Consider the following 14,475-nt stretch of genomic DNA (forward strand, 5'->3'; position numbering starts at 1 on the left):
AGTGCCTTCAAACCAAGCCAGCACCCCACTGAAATCCCATTGCCCAGGCGGATGCGGAGATGTGCTTGTAGGGAATCTGGACCAGTTTAAACCCATCATCAAGGTGACCAGGGACAGGCTGGCTCTTACCAGTTTACACAGCCAGCTAACCAGGGAGGGGAGCTGGCGAGGGAGCTCAGCCCCAAATGCTCTCTGCAAATCGGGCATCCCGCTGATGCCAAAACTTCTCTGGGCGGAGGCTGGGGGGGGAGCGGGGCTATGGGGAGCATCGTTCCCTTGGGATGCCGGTGGCGGGTTGATGATGCCTGCCCTCCTCCTGGCAGCGCCCGCCTTTCAATTTCTCTCTGCCGGCAGCGCAGCTCCCAGACAAAGGCTGTGCTCAGCGCTCGCGGCTGGGCTGGAGCTGGGGGCTCGTCCCCAAGCGGACACCAGACCTGTCCCCAGCACTGCCTGAGCCCAGGCTGCCACTGGGACATCCCGGTCGTGCCCCTGTGCACACGCGTGTACCCACGCACACGCACGCTCCGGCTGCTCCCCACCTTCCCCCCCACCTCTCTGGGAAGATCCAGCGGCCGGATCAAGGCAGGTCTTCTGGCGTAGAAAGGATTAACTCTCCGGGGAGCCGTGGCGGAGGCTGAGCCGAGGCTCCCGCCACGCATCGCCGGCTTCGCAGCACGCCTGGGAGTTGTGGAGCTGAGCTCTCGGCGGCTAATCCCCCTCGCTGCTGGCAGCCAGGACGGCTGGGACGAGCGAGCAGGGCTGTAGGGTGAAGGGACAGGAGGGGAAGAGGACGGGGAGGAGGGTGCACACACGCACGCGTGCACACACAGCCCGCAGACGGCAGGCAGCCGCACCGGATCGGCTGCTGCTCGCAGGGAGGTCCGTAGGGAGCCGAGAGCTGAATAAAACAAGCCGGATCATCAGTCGAGCAGACCTGTTCTCTTGCAAAAGTCCTTAAGGTAAAACCCGAGAGCAGCCACTCCTCGGCTGGGCTGCCCTTGGGAGACCACCGGCTCAGGCGCCGGGCTCACCGCTGTCGTGGTCGTTGTCTCTGACTCTGGTTTTCTTTTTAAAGGAATCGATTGGGAGATGCCGGCGAAAGAAGTTGCTGAAAGCCAGGCTGGCGCAGCTGGGAGCTGCGTGCTATCAGCTCGGTCACACACCGGGAGCAGCTGAACTTTGTGGGGTTTGAATATACATTTCTCCTCTGCGGACGCTTTGGGCAGCGTTACGGGGAGAGTCACGGCACGGCACTGCACACCTTGCACCTGCTGTTACCGAGACCAAGTCCAAAGGACGTCTCTGCAAGGACCATCACCTGTGAAAAGAAGCTGGAGAAAGGCAGTTTTTCTTTCTTTTCCAGATGACTGAAAATACCTACAGGATTCCGTCTCTCCAGCTTTCTTCAGCGGGTAGCATCAGGGAGAGACAGCTAAGTAACAAAAATGATATCGGTCAAAATCATTCCAGCTCCTACTTTTTCCCAAGGAACTTCATGCCCGTAGGGGTTTGCTGCGGGCATTTCCAGGAGTGAGGACCAACGTACCACAGACGCATCACTACTGAATCATGTAAGAATTTGCAGATGAGAAGCCTACTCCATCAAGATCTTCTCTGCCCAGTTTGCAGTACATGATTTGGTGTAAGCACGGCAATTCACGCCTTTTTCTCTCCCTTTTAAATCTCTTGGGCTTGGAGTTGTCTTTCCTCATTGCAATTATGATTATTTGCAACATTAGTGCCATCAAAGATTGGAGCACTTTCCTCTCCCAGATCCTCCCCAGTGTTAACAAGACTCTGAACTTGGTACAGCAAGTGGAAGCCACGACCAGCTCAGTGGTAAGTGTCCTGCAAGACCCCGAGCAGGACAATTACCTGTCCAACAGCCAGTCCATGAACTCAAGCAACTTCACGGCTGGCCTGGACCACTTGTTCCAGTACTCATACTCGGACAATGACCAGCTCTACAAGGAGTACAAACCTCCGCCTCGAGATGCCATTCCTCTGCCCAAGGCAGTCCTCTACCTTCTCATGGCAGCCCTGGTGGTGGTGGCAGTGGCATATGCCATTGTTGGGCATCTCATCAAGGACCTCATTCATGACTTTATAGGTGAGTGCAGCCATCACGCGTTGTGTGCATGCGGCCAAAAAAAACCTGGTGCAAAGCCTGGGGTTGTTGGCTGGCATCTCTGCTTTGATATGGGTGGGTTTTAGATCAAGCCCTGACCCTTTCATGTTTACAGGAATGTGAGTTTATTGGATGTGCTGGGTTCTCCAAACCAAGCTGCACGTCAATCAGTTTCCCAGAGAAAATCCTTAGGTTTAGCTCCTTTCCTACAGAAATGAGGCTTGAGCGTGTGCGTGTGTGTATAAACCTGTATGTGCATACATCTGTGCTGCCGAACAATCGTAAAATCCATTGGCCAGTTTCAATGGAGCTTGGATTGGAGGTCTCCAAAATGAAAAGTTTGATGGCAACAGATATCTGAGTGCAGGAAAACAACCCACCAGTGCATTGTTAAAGACGAGCTTAATCCCTTATGAGACACCAGTGAATCCAAAGTCCTAGGAGACACAGGTCAGCAGTCTGCCTGCCTTGTACAGCACCTAGCACAACCATCACAGCCTCTGAGGCTGCTGCAACAAATCTGTAAGATGGTAGCCCAAAGAGTGTGCATTTTTATGAGAACTGGCTTCCCGACTCTTTCGTTTCACCCTGTTCCTGATGAACAAGGTCCCTCGTCACCGGGGGTGAGACCTCAAACTCTCTGCTGCCTGCGGCCGCCGTGGACAGGCAGATGTGCAGGTAGAGGTGCTTGGCTGCTTGTGGCAAGCCCCCAGCGGTACTTTTGCTGTTTGCCCCATAATTTGTAAGGCTGACGGTGCCAGGGAGTGCAAATGTGCCCTGTTGCCTTCTGAATCCCCGGGACTTTTGGCCCCCACACCCCGGCAGCCAGCTCACCATGTCCTTTTGGGGTACAGGGCCCCGCTGCAGGGAGCTGGTGGCAGTTTTTCAGCTTGGGCAGGGAGCCATGAGGGATCTGCAGAGGAATTTAAGCTCCTGGCTCCTTCAGACGTGCATACACCCCCCTGAAAGCTGTGGGGAGCGATGTCCTCTGCAGGAGAGTGGGGCTGAAATCCCTTTGCACACCCCTTGCTCTGAGCCTGCCCCTCAGCCAGGAATGAAGCCCTGCAGGCTCCGTCTCTGCGGTGGGAGGGAGATCACACTCATCTGGAGCAAAATCCATGTGTTCCTTCACGATCCCCCTTTATTTCCCTGCTCCTGGGATGCAGGAGATGATAGACATCAGCCAAAACTCCGACCTGTGCCTGCGGGGCAGGCAGTCCCCCTGCCTTGCTGACGGGAGGGCAAGCCAAGACCTTCGGGCAGGGGGTCCCAACCAGGCAGGGGCTAGCAGATCTGGGACACAGGTATGTGGGGAGGAGATATGTGGAACAAGCAGGGTTGAACCTCCTGGCAGGGAGCAGTGCTCAGGGTCTCACATGAGGCTCAGCCAGGAAAACGACAGGGAGCTGCTGCTGAGGAGTCTTTCTTCGCCCCAGCTGGAAGGGAACAGATACTGTCTTAAAGTGTTAAATATAACACTTAATCAGCAGCTTGCTGGGGCTGTAACATCTCCCAGCTCTGCCGCTCATCTGATTTAGCATTGCCCTCCCAACAAAGGTAGGCAGCAGGGACAGCACTAAAAATACACACGCTCCTGCCCTGAGGTGCTCAAAGGGCCAGATCGGAGCAGGTTAGAAACCCCCTGAGCCAGGAGCCAGTCCAGTCACAGTGCCCCTGCCGAGCGGACACATCCTGCCCCAATTGCTGGGGTCCCTGATGCAGGAGAGCATGGGTGCGGGTGCTCAAAACAACCCCGTGAGTGAGTACTGCAGAACAGGGCCAACATCCGCGTGAATGTTGTGCCCCCCAGACAGGGAGAGAAGCTGAAGTTGCGGTCGGAGGCACCCGTGCCCCGGCCATGCTATTTGCAGCTCGGCACCCACGCTTCTTGGTGACCTTGGGCACCTTTTGCTTTTGCCCCAGTGTGGGATGGGATCAGCAGGGTGCCCCTTCCCTCACAAAGCCTTTTGCAAAGGGAATTCCATAGCTTTTCACAGCACCAGGGATAGCCCTAAGCTGGACAGGCACAGGGACTGTCCTGGGGTCTCCCCACTTTCTGCCACTTTGGAAGAAGCCCTTTCGCAGCTCAACGCCCTTGCTGTCAGCAGAGCATCCTCCCCGCCCTGGCTGGAGGAGACATCTCTCCAAGTTTGGATCAGAAATCCAGCTGTGAGCTTCTGCCCCATCCAGACAGAGAGGAGAAGGCATTTCCCAGACTCCAGCAGCTCCCCTCGGTGCCGAAGGCTGCCTCCAGCTCATCCTGTTTAGCACTCCAGGCCCGTCTTCACACCATTTATATGCTTAAAATGAGCCAGTCCTCGGAGAAGAGCATGCGAGACCATGTTTGTTAACACTGCCAAGCAGCAGCCTTTAAAGAGAATGTTTCATTAGAATGAGTTTGCATAAAATGACTTCAGGGACAGGACAGAGGGACCAAGGGATGGTAAATAAGAAGCTGGTCTATTAGCTGCTTTAACACAATGCCTGGATTTATATACTCAGCAGCAGCTCCAACCTCTGCTATCGGCGTTTCTGTGCTAATCATATTTAGAAGGATACAGAGAAAGATGAAAATAAGATGCCAAAGGGCTGGAGGCTGTTTCAGGGAGATTAAAGTGCGAATAGTTAATCGCTAGTTTAAAAAGTCACTCAGAAACGTCAAGGATGATTTGGACTCCTCAATAACAGCTTGTAGGACACGGCTTGGGGAGTCAAAGCATCACCCACTGCCGTGTGTGCACAGGGACCACGAGAAGCGGGCACTGGGCTTGGTTTGGAACGGTGAAGAAGGTGAGGATGCTACCGAGCTCTTTCCCTGCACAGTCTGAATGGGTATTTGAGATACCGACCTCTGTCTCACAGCCACTTCTTAAAAATTCAGTTAGAGCTTGTCCAGGCATCCCTGGGGGGATGTGAATGCTGCTGTGATGCCCATTGGGGTGGGAAGGAGCGGAACATGGGAGGCTGCAACGGAGGAGAGTGAAACATGTATTTTTGGAGGGTGGAAGGCAGAGTTCCCCTCAGCTGAAATGAGGATCTTGTCTGTCCTCATCCCCCAGAGCACCTGAGTATGGATAAAAGGGCTCTGAAAGAGCTTGTATTGAACTCGTCGTGGAGACACCTGGCCAAAGAAAGGCCAAAATACCTTAATTTCTCTCCAGTCCGTCACCACTTGCTCTGAGCTGACAAAACCTCAAGTTTGCAACTTTCCCAAAATTCGTGGGGCATCTCCACTTGGGGAAGATTGCGGGGATGAGGCGGGAGGAAGGCTCCTGTGTGAGCACAGCTCAGACCTGGCTACCAGTTAAGACAAACTGGGTCGAAGTATTTGGAAAGCGGCTTAGCTCAGGAGAGCTGCCGGAGACGGCGCTGCGGCGAAGTGCCGGCTTGGCAAATGACAAGCCTGTCGCCAACGTACAAAGCGCCTAATTACTGCAATCCTTGGGAATCAGCCCGCCCTCCCTGCTCCGTCCCCAGCAGTTCACTGAATATCGCCCTGATTTAAACACAAAAAAAGGAGAAAAAAGGGTAAAAAAAAAAGTTTGACTGGAAACAAAGCTGTTGCCATGGAGACTGTAGCACGTGTGGTCCCTGGGAAAGCATCTCGCTGCCACACGGGAAGGGTCTGCTGGTCTGCGTGGGAGCTGATGCTTTGCAGGGAGACCTTTGCTGGTGTCACCCTCTGTGTTGCTCATCTGCAGAGGAGACCCTGAGGAAACTTTTCCTGTCCAGATGGCATAAGGCAGGGCAGGATCGCTGACGCTAGCGGGACTGTGCTGGTCAATGGCTTCAGGACTGCTAAAAACCTTAAGCCAGTCTCGGAACGGGGTCTCTCTTTTCTTTGCCCTGTTGACCCACCAGCAGTATTTTTATTTTTCAGCCTTATCTCCACATGCCACATTTCAGGCTTCTTTAGCAAAGCGTCTCCTTGAACAAAGAAACTGTGCATGAATGTAGCATTGCTGAAAATAGCTGCTGGGTGATCCTGCAGGGACTCAGGATCCGCTTTTAATTGCTCCCACGCAGAACCGCAGGGCTCTTAGGATAATTCAGCCTGTGGCAGGGATGGCGGATAGCGTCTCAGGGCCATCAGAGAGGACTTACATCTTCTTTTTGGGCTCTGTTTTGAGGATGATTCGTTTGCCTCTCAAAGCTAAGGGAAAAAGACAAGACCAGGTCAGGTTCCCTTCTGTTTCCCCACCTCGGTGCTAACATAGCTCTGACACTAACCCCCAGCCTCAGTTTCCCTTTTGGCTCATGGAGGTGCGTTAGGGGTTCCTTAGCCACTGTTTGAGGGGTGCTGATGTCTAGCAGTGGCTGCCACAGGATGGCTTTCACCTGGTTAACTCCCACTCCCAGCTGTTAAGGCAGAAGCCGCTGCCTGAGCATTCACACACCATTCCAGGAGTCTCACACCCGCCACCCGAGCTGGGCAGGCTGAAGATCCTTCCCTTATCTTCAGAGAGGCCCTGCTGCTGTCAATGGATGACTGAACTTCCTTATCTTCTAGCTGGAACTGAGTCCTTGGGGCCCTCCTTCACTGAGCTTGGCAAGGGTTCAATGAAAATTCACAGTACTCAGGTGGCAGATTCACAATGTGCAGCCTAAGGCCTCAGTGAATTTAGCCACTAACACCAAGCAAGTTAGTTATACGAACAAATCTATATATGAATAGTCTATCGGGAAGCAAAACAGCAACTCGTTATACATTTTGACTATTTTTTTTTCTATAACACAGCTACAGTAAGAACAGGCAGATGCCCCATCCCTGCATCCCCCCTGGCATCGACGTGGCTGCGGGCTGTGGCTGTCGGCCGGACAAGTGGCCACAGCGGTCTGGCCCTGCAAAAAGCAGGCAGAGGTGGCCCCACTCTAGCACAGCTGCTTTTGCAGCCAGACCTCTGAGGCACAAAGCATGAGCAACGGGATGGCTCCCGGCACATGGTGCCAGCGATCGATGGAGGCTGACCTCAGGGATGCGCCATCCATTCCTGCCATCGCGTGGTCCGGCAATGTGCTGCGTCAGGTCCCCAGGGTGAAGACTGTGCCTTTCTCCTCTGCGAGTGCCAGTCTTCCTCGAGCTGAGACCGAGCAGGGCTCCTCACCCTGTGGCCATCTTCATTCTGCCTCCATGGTGGATGCCTAAGGCTGGAGGATGCGGAGAGCAGCTAAACATGCCCAGGAGCATCCCTGCCTCCCACTCCCTGCCTCCCACGTTCCACACCTGAGTCATCACCTCCCAAGACTGGCTCTGCAGAGCAGCAACGCTGCCCGGCAGGCAGGACTAGGATTAAATGCAGGCTTGGTCCAGGGTTATACTGGTGTAGAGAAGCTATTTTTAAGACAATATCATAATTCAGTGAATGCCGTTTCCATGTCACCCCCTTTCCCATCAGACCCTTCATGCCGCTGACAGCTCTGCAGAGGGGCAGTGTCCTCACCAGTCCATCGGCAAAGCAGCGTGCTCGTGTTTCTCGGGGTGCAGGACAGTTTTGGCTTGGCCAGCATGGCTAACCTAAGAAATTTCTGCAAAACAGGGAAGGAAGAACAGACTCCAACAGCAAGTTAAATTAGCAAAACATGAGTCTGGTGGGAAAGGGAGATTTCTTGCTAAAAAATTACTGCTGCCAGAGGCAAACAGAGATTTTCCAGCAGAACAAACCTGGGAGATATCTGCTGATTTTGCTCATGAATAAGCAGAGTCTGTCCTGCAAATGAGACAGATACGATGGCCAGCTGCGACTGCTGCATTGTGTCAAACATGAGGGATACCCTTGAACTCGTGTCCGCTGGGAATGCTTTGGCTGGAGCTGGTCCTGCCTTGCTGCAGAGCATGAGGCGATTGCTGGATCGGGACCTGTTTCAGACAAAAAGGTCTCCTGCTCCTGCTGCTGGGAAAAGGACTTTTTTAGCAGCTGTTTTCACACCCAGCTCCATTTAAAGCAAGTAAATCTAGAGCACAAGTTTGATGGTTCATCTAACATGTTTCCCCTTCCGTTGCTTGTTTGCATCTCTGCATGGAGTGTGAATGTCTCACACATCAGCCTTCATTTAAATTTCAGCCCTTTCTTTGACCTCCCTCTGCTTGTCTGTCAGGGACTTCTCTTTTCCAGTGGCTGAAGTGCCTCACGGACATCCCGCACTGTCACCAATGAATGCAGGGGACCTGGCCAACCCACTGGGATCACAAAATCATAGAATCGAATCCTAGGATTGTAGAATAGAATCATAGAATAGCTCAGGTTAGATGGGACCTTGAAAGGTCGTCTAGTCCAGCCCCCCTGCAGCGACCACGGACATCTTCAACTTGATCAGGTTGCTCAGAGCCCTGTCCAACCTGACCTTGACTGTTTCCAGGGATGGGGCATCGACCACTTCACTGGGCAACCTGTACCAGTGTTTCACCACCCTCGTTGTAAACAATTTCTTCCTTATATCTAGTCTAAATCCCCCCTCTTTTAGTTTAAAACCATTACCCCGTGTTCTGTCGGAACAGGCTCTGCTAAGAAGCCTGTCCCCATCTTTCTGATAAGCCCCCTTTAGTTACTGAAAGGCCACAATGAGGTCTCCCCAGAACCTTCTCTTCTCCAAGCTGAACAGTCCCAGCTCTCCCAGTCTTTCCTCACAGGAGAGGTGTTCCAGCCCCCTGATCATTTTTGTGGCCTCCTCTGGCCCTGCTCCAACAGGTCCATGTCTGTCCTGTGCTGAGGGCTCCAGAGCTGGATGCAGGACTCCCGTTGGGCTCTCACCAGAGGGGAGCAGAGGGGCAGAATCCCCTCCCTCGCCCTACTGGACACACTGCTGGGGATGCAGCCCAGGGTTCGGTTGGCCTTCTGGGCTGTGAGTGCACATGGCTGGGTCACGCCCAGCTTTTCATCCACCAGTACCCCCAAGTCCTTCTCGGCAGGGCTGCTCTCAATCCCTTCATCCCCCAGCCTGTAGTGATACCAGGGGTTGCCCTGACCCAGGTGCAGGACCTTGCATTTGGCCTCGTTGAACCTCATGAGGTTCACACAGGCCTAATTCTCGAGGTTGTCCAGGTCCCTCTGGAAGGCATCCCACTGTGCTCTCATCTCACGACGAGACTGGACATAGAGCATCCCCGTGCCTCTGTGCACACAGGCAGCAGGAGGCTGCTCCCAGCTGCCTGCACTGTAAGGGGTTTCCAAGCAAGGACAGTCCCTTCTGCTGTTGGTGTGAGGAGGGGTAAAACATGCTGTGAAATCTGGGCAGCCCAGAAGAGTATTTTTCTGGCCCCTTTGATCAGCACACCACAAGAGTCCTGCTTCCAGGGATGTTATCAAAGACAGACAGAGCCAGGGAGGTGCAGGGGCACTTTGTGCCACATCACTCTGCTATTTAGGGAGAGATACTATTCCACAGCTCCTGATTTACCCAGTCTTCTACCCTATCTCATCTCTCCAGCTGCTTTGGATCAATCGCTCCATATTGATCTCACCCCATCTCAGCACCTTCCACCTCGCCTTTCGCCCCACAAGACCTCAACAGATACACTGAGCCTTGGCAGTGCCCAGCAAGCAGGGAGAGGTGTCTGTGGGTTAGATGCTGCTCCCCCAGTCTGGCTGAGAAAGTCACTTTGTCCCTTTCCTTTATCTGAGGCATTCCTGTACGTGCCAGTGTGCATGCCCTGATTTTGCAACATGTGTTACAGGCTCCTTCAAGGTGCTGGGTAGGGGCAGGCAATGATTTTCCTTACCTCCAAGGTGTGACCATCCTGGGTCTGGGGATATCACTGCCGCAGGAGTGCACTGTGGGACCCTTGCTCACCCCAGCTCTGCCCTTTGGTGTCCCAGGTCCATTAGGTGCCCTGGTTCAGCCTGCCTATTCTTGCCTTCTGGCTAGAGCATGCGTCCTTGAGACGTGTCTTTGAGAGCATGACTTTGGTCCAAAAGAGGATTTCATTTCCCTCTCGGTGCCAATTGTGTCCATTTTCTGTTGGTCATGCAGACCCCCTGCCAGCTGTAAGGGTTGGAGAGGGAAATACCTGTCGTGATGCTAAGGGCTTCAGCTACCTTCAGCAGGTCACCACTGTCCCTCAGCTCCCAGCACCTCACCACGCTCCATCACCTCATTACAACACCCCACAGGGTGCATTATCTGAGGTTTATAATGCGTGCTTGTGCTTGATGTGAGGTTGTGCATCCCATCTCCTGCAAGGGTCCTTCCGCATCAGAACAAGATTTAGTCACATCAGGACCAAAGATGTGCAGGTGTCCTTTCTCCTCCCTCTTGTTCCTTTCCAGACATCCCGTGGGGGACCCAGGGGGACCCCAATTTCTCACCCACAGGCTAAGCAAGCTGAGAAGGAGCCAGAGGGAGAAGCTGGGGAGGAGCATGCATGGCTGGGACAGAGCCGGCCGGTGGTGGCTGGTGGGGAAGACAAGGGCGCTGACATTTTTATGGTTGTTCCTCCAGGGTCCTGCTGGCAGGAGATCCACTGCCAGCTCCACGGGGCCTCGCTCCCCTCTTCTGCACATGGCAACATGCTGAAGTTACAGGCCATAAATGGCCACAAATAATGTGTAATTGTGTAATTACTTTGCTCCTTACTTACACAGTCAAATCATAAAGGCATCGCAGTAAATACCCTCTAATGACAGCCTAATTACATCTTCCTGCAGATTACTGGGTAATTAGATCCAGCAGGCTCCAGAAATAATTCCCAGGGAAGCAACGGTTCGGATTAGCGTGCACAATCCAGCCCGCACTTACCTGGGAAACAGACTGCGGCAGCCTCACGCAAGCCGCTTTCCCCGGGCGCCCCAGCCAGCCACATCCCCTTTGGTGACAACGTACCGTGACCCTTTTCCCACAGAAATGGCTTTTGCTGAGCCCCGCCAGCACTCTCCCAAAACACCCATGCTCTGTGTTTCTGCCTTGATCACACCAGCTCTTGCTTCTTCTCCTTCCTGCCAATGTCCCCGTGGGTCCATTGCTTGGCCACCAAACGCCACCTCCCCTTGCTCATGGGCATGCAAATCCATGGTCTTTGCTTCGCATTGCAACCGTGACCCGATGGCTCCCAGGATATTTGGGGACCTGACACCTCTTTTTCTACAGGTTATTCCCCTTCTTCCCTGCTGGACCAGCACCTGCTCCCACTGGAGTTTTACCTCTGATGTCAAGGAAAACAAGCCGAGACCTTTACTAGTATTTGTAGTAGGCAATCTTGTTATTGCCTCCTGGATCCTCCTCACGCCAAGCAGGGGCTGGCACAAGCCTGGGAGGTCTCGGGGACAGGAGGGGGGGGTCCAGCTGGTGCAGAGCCAGCCTGGGCTGCAGGGCCAGGCCAGGAAGCAGCCGGTGAAGTGTTTGGGTTTGGTCTACATCCAGTAAACCTAAGCACAATGGAGGCTATAAAGCAAAAAAGACCCAAATGAGCTTCCTAGCTGGTTTCCTCAGGGAAGGGCTGTCGTGGGGAGCCCAGGCTCTGGTGGGGACTGTGGACCATGCAAGTGAAAGACAAATGCCCTGGCTGGGACTTGGGGCAGACCCTGGGGCTCCCCAGAAGCCTTTGGACCATGTCTTTGCTGAACTCCGCAATCGCTCTTGCAAGCACCACGGTAGTTGTGTGGGCTGTAGTGGCTCTTCTCCTGCCCTTCCCATCGCTCAACTGGCAGACCCCATTGGCACGGTGAGGGAGGTGGAGAAAAAAGGAAAACAAGAAAAAACAGTCACTCTCTGGACACACCACCTGTGCCCGGTGTGGTGGGAGCTCTCTCCTCCTTGGAGCCTGCACCCATGTCCAGCCAGACCACGCCAGGCAGTGGGGCACAAGCCCCTCTGCTCCCTGTCCGGTCCCAGTGGCAGGGTGGACACCCGCCCTGGCTCCACAGTATGACTGTCACCCCAAAAGCCATGCCCCAGCCGTTGGGGATGGTGTGGCCAAATGGCTATAGGCTGGAGAAGAAAGTCAAATATTGCATTGCAAAAATGACAAAACTTTTGGGTTTTCTTCACAGAAGAAGGAAAAGCTCCGTGGCTTTCAAAAAAGCCCCCGAATTCAACCTACAGTGCACACACTGAGCACAGGGAGGACCACAGGTATTTCCCATCTCTCCTCCTCACCACCGGTGACCCAGGAAATGCGACCTTCATCTCCTTTCATCCCGGGGATCCCACTCTGGCATTTGCCATCATTTGCCTCAGTTTTGCTGAAAAACTTTTTTCCACAGCCCATGAAGAAGGCAACATCTCTCTGCGATTGCATTTCTCTGTCCCTGCTCCACCAGGCAGCCTGCCTCCTCCACAAAGAGCTGCAGCCTCTCACCACACCAACTAGTTTGAAAAAAAACCCAAACATTTCAGAAGTGGCAGCACCTGCCTGCACTGAACCACAGCCCCTCATGCTGCAGGGGACATCTCAGTCACACGGCTGCCCAGCAGCAGCCACTGTATTTTGGAGGGGGATCCATCACTCCAAGGGTTGTGAGAGTGGCCGGATCAGCTCAGAGCCATGTCCCCGAGCTCCAGCGACCTGCCAGAAGTGCAGCCCCGAAACTGCCATGGCAAGTTTGAAGCCCGTTGTGGCTGTGATGCACTCCCAGGGCGGATAAGCCACATCCCCAGGCATGCCTCCAGCCCCATTTGTATGTCACACAGTTATTTAATTATCCCCTCCATTCCCTACAGCAAAAACCCACCATAGGAAATACACTGCTTTCCCTTGCTCGAGACCCCAGATGCGCACTTCACTTCGGAGACATTTTCATTTTGGGGATTAGCAGGGAGATTTCATTCGCCTAAGCCAGGAGGGCTTCCAGAATCCAGCAGCCTGAAAATCATCCCGGAACTGGGAAGAGCAGAGACCCCAGTACTGGGGGAGTAGAGGGGGCCATAGGGGCAGGGGTGGGCGAGAGACCCTCCTGGGGTGTGAACACCCGGAGCAAGGGGTAGGGTCTAGCAGGGGGCAGTGATTTCCCAGCCAGCTTTGACTCTGTGGTCAGCCAGAGGTAAGCAGGGGCTCATTTTGTGCTTCTCCCTCCTCCAGACTGGATCTTTGGCCCCAGCCCAGATGACAACAGCAACAAGAGCGACATCAACTGCATCAGCAACAGCGTCAATGAGATGAGCGAGATGCCCGAGGCGCCGCGGCGCCGGGACCGCCAGCCCCAGGACGTGGTCATTGCCATCGGCGAGACCTGCCACTTGCCACAGCAGACGTGACCGGCGTGGTGGCAGGGCCCGGTGGGACGGAGCAGTGGGATGGAGCAGCAGGATGGAGTGGTGGGATGGAGCAGTGGGATGGTGCAGCAGGACAGTGCAGCAGCTGCCTTCCAGGTCCAGGCAGCGAGAGGAAGGGATGAGCAAAGCCAGCACCATGGAGCAAAGCCCTCCTCACCCCGGTTTTGCCAACCTCTAAGGACGTTACTGGGGCAGGCAGCATTGCCCCTTCTCCCGGGCTTGTCAGTCCTGCCCTGACGTCTGCCTGTGGGTTCGTGACCTCCCTTTCTTCCTTGTGAATAGCAAAAAAAAGCAAATGCAAAATACACCCACCAAACAACGCTCGCAAGAGAAATGAGCCAGAGAGGAGCTGGGCGGTCCTTTGGTGTGCAGCTGTGCCACAGCACGGGGACGGGGTGGTGAACAGGGCGAAGGAGACGAGAAGGCTGCATGAGAAATGTCTGCGTTTCTGGGAACAGACCCAGGATGCAGCAGGGAGCTGGGACTGCAGCGTGAGCCAGGGGCTGCAGAAAGGCACTGGGAGGTCAGCAGGTGTCAAATCCAGCGCGGTATGTTGGTGACCTGCCTGGGCCATCACTCCTCTCCTTAGTTTTTGCAGCTCCAGCTTGCAGCCCATTTCAGCAGGTGCGTCCCATGGCTCTGTGACAGCAGGGTGACAGCCTCACCTCTCCAGGGAGCCTTCTTCCCCCATGCCCATGCCAGGCCAGGGCCACCACCTTCCCTCCACCACCAGCTCTGATAGAGCCCATCATCCCCTGGCTGGGAGCAGCCCTGCTGGGACATGGCACACCCCTGTTCTCTGAGGACAGTTGCTGGAGGGGAGGGCAAGGACCCACCTGCAGGAAACCCCAGCTCTTTGTGAGGATCCCTCAGACTCATCGCAGAATGGCCATCCCCCACGTCACCCCCAAACTAGCTGCCACCACGAGGGTTGCTGGCTCTTCGCTGGGGTCAGCCACATGTGCATGCACTGGTGGTGGGAGGAGACCTCCCTTGTCTCACTGGGTGCCTTCCTTTTCCCTGCCAGGGCCCCGCCAGCCGAAACTGCCCTTCTCTCTTCCTGCCATTTCTCTCTGCCCAAAGGCATCCTTTCCCACACAGCCTCCAGGCAGATCCCTGCTCCCCCCCTTTTTAAGAATCTC

At 54.6% G+C, this 14,475-nt stretch overlaps 1 protein-coding gene across 1 annotated transcript; it reads left to right on the forward strand.

Moving 5' to 3' along the window:
• The first annotated feature begins 340 nt into the window (after positions 1-340).
• SMIM44 (small integral membrane protein 44) lies at positions 341-13,839 on the forward strand. Its single transcript, XM_075424078.1, has 3 exons — positions 341-959; positions 1,076-2,110; positions 13,140-13,839. The coding sequence occupies exons 2-3, from the start codon at positions 1,633-1,635 to the stop codon at positions 13,313-13,315; spliced, it is 654 nt and encodes a 217-aa protein (XP_075280193.1). The 5' UTR covers positions 341-959; positions 1,076-1,632; the 3' UTR covers positions 13,316-13,839.
• The last annotated feature ends 636 nt before the right edge of the window (positions 13,840-14,475 follow it).

The sequence above is a fragment of the Opisthocomus hoazin genome, chromosome 6 (genome assembly GCF_030867145.1).
Source record: "Opisthocomus hoazin isolate bOpiHoa1 chromosome 6, bOpiHoa1.hap1, whole genome shotgun sequence".
NCBI classification, from domain to species: Eukaryota; Metazoa; Chordata; class Aves; order Opisthocomiformes; family Opisthocomidae; genus Opisthocomus; species Opisthocomus hoazin.

What these genes read in the sequence shown, in the direction of transcription:
- SMIM44 (XM_075424078.1), top strand. Translation starts at nt 1,633, where the DNA reads ATGATTTGGTGTAAGCACGGCAATTCACGCCTTTTTCTCTCCCTTTTA. An exon ending in CCTCATTCATGACTTTATAG is followed by an intron (nt 2,111 to 13,139) that starts GTGAGTGCAGCC and finishes TCCCTCCTCCAG; the next exon opens with ACTGGATCTTTGGCCCCAGC.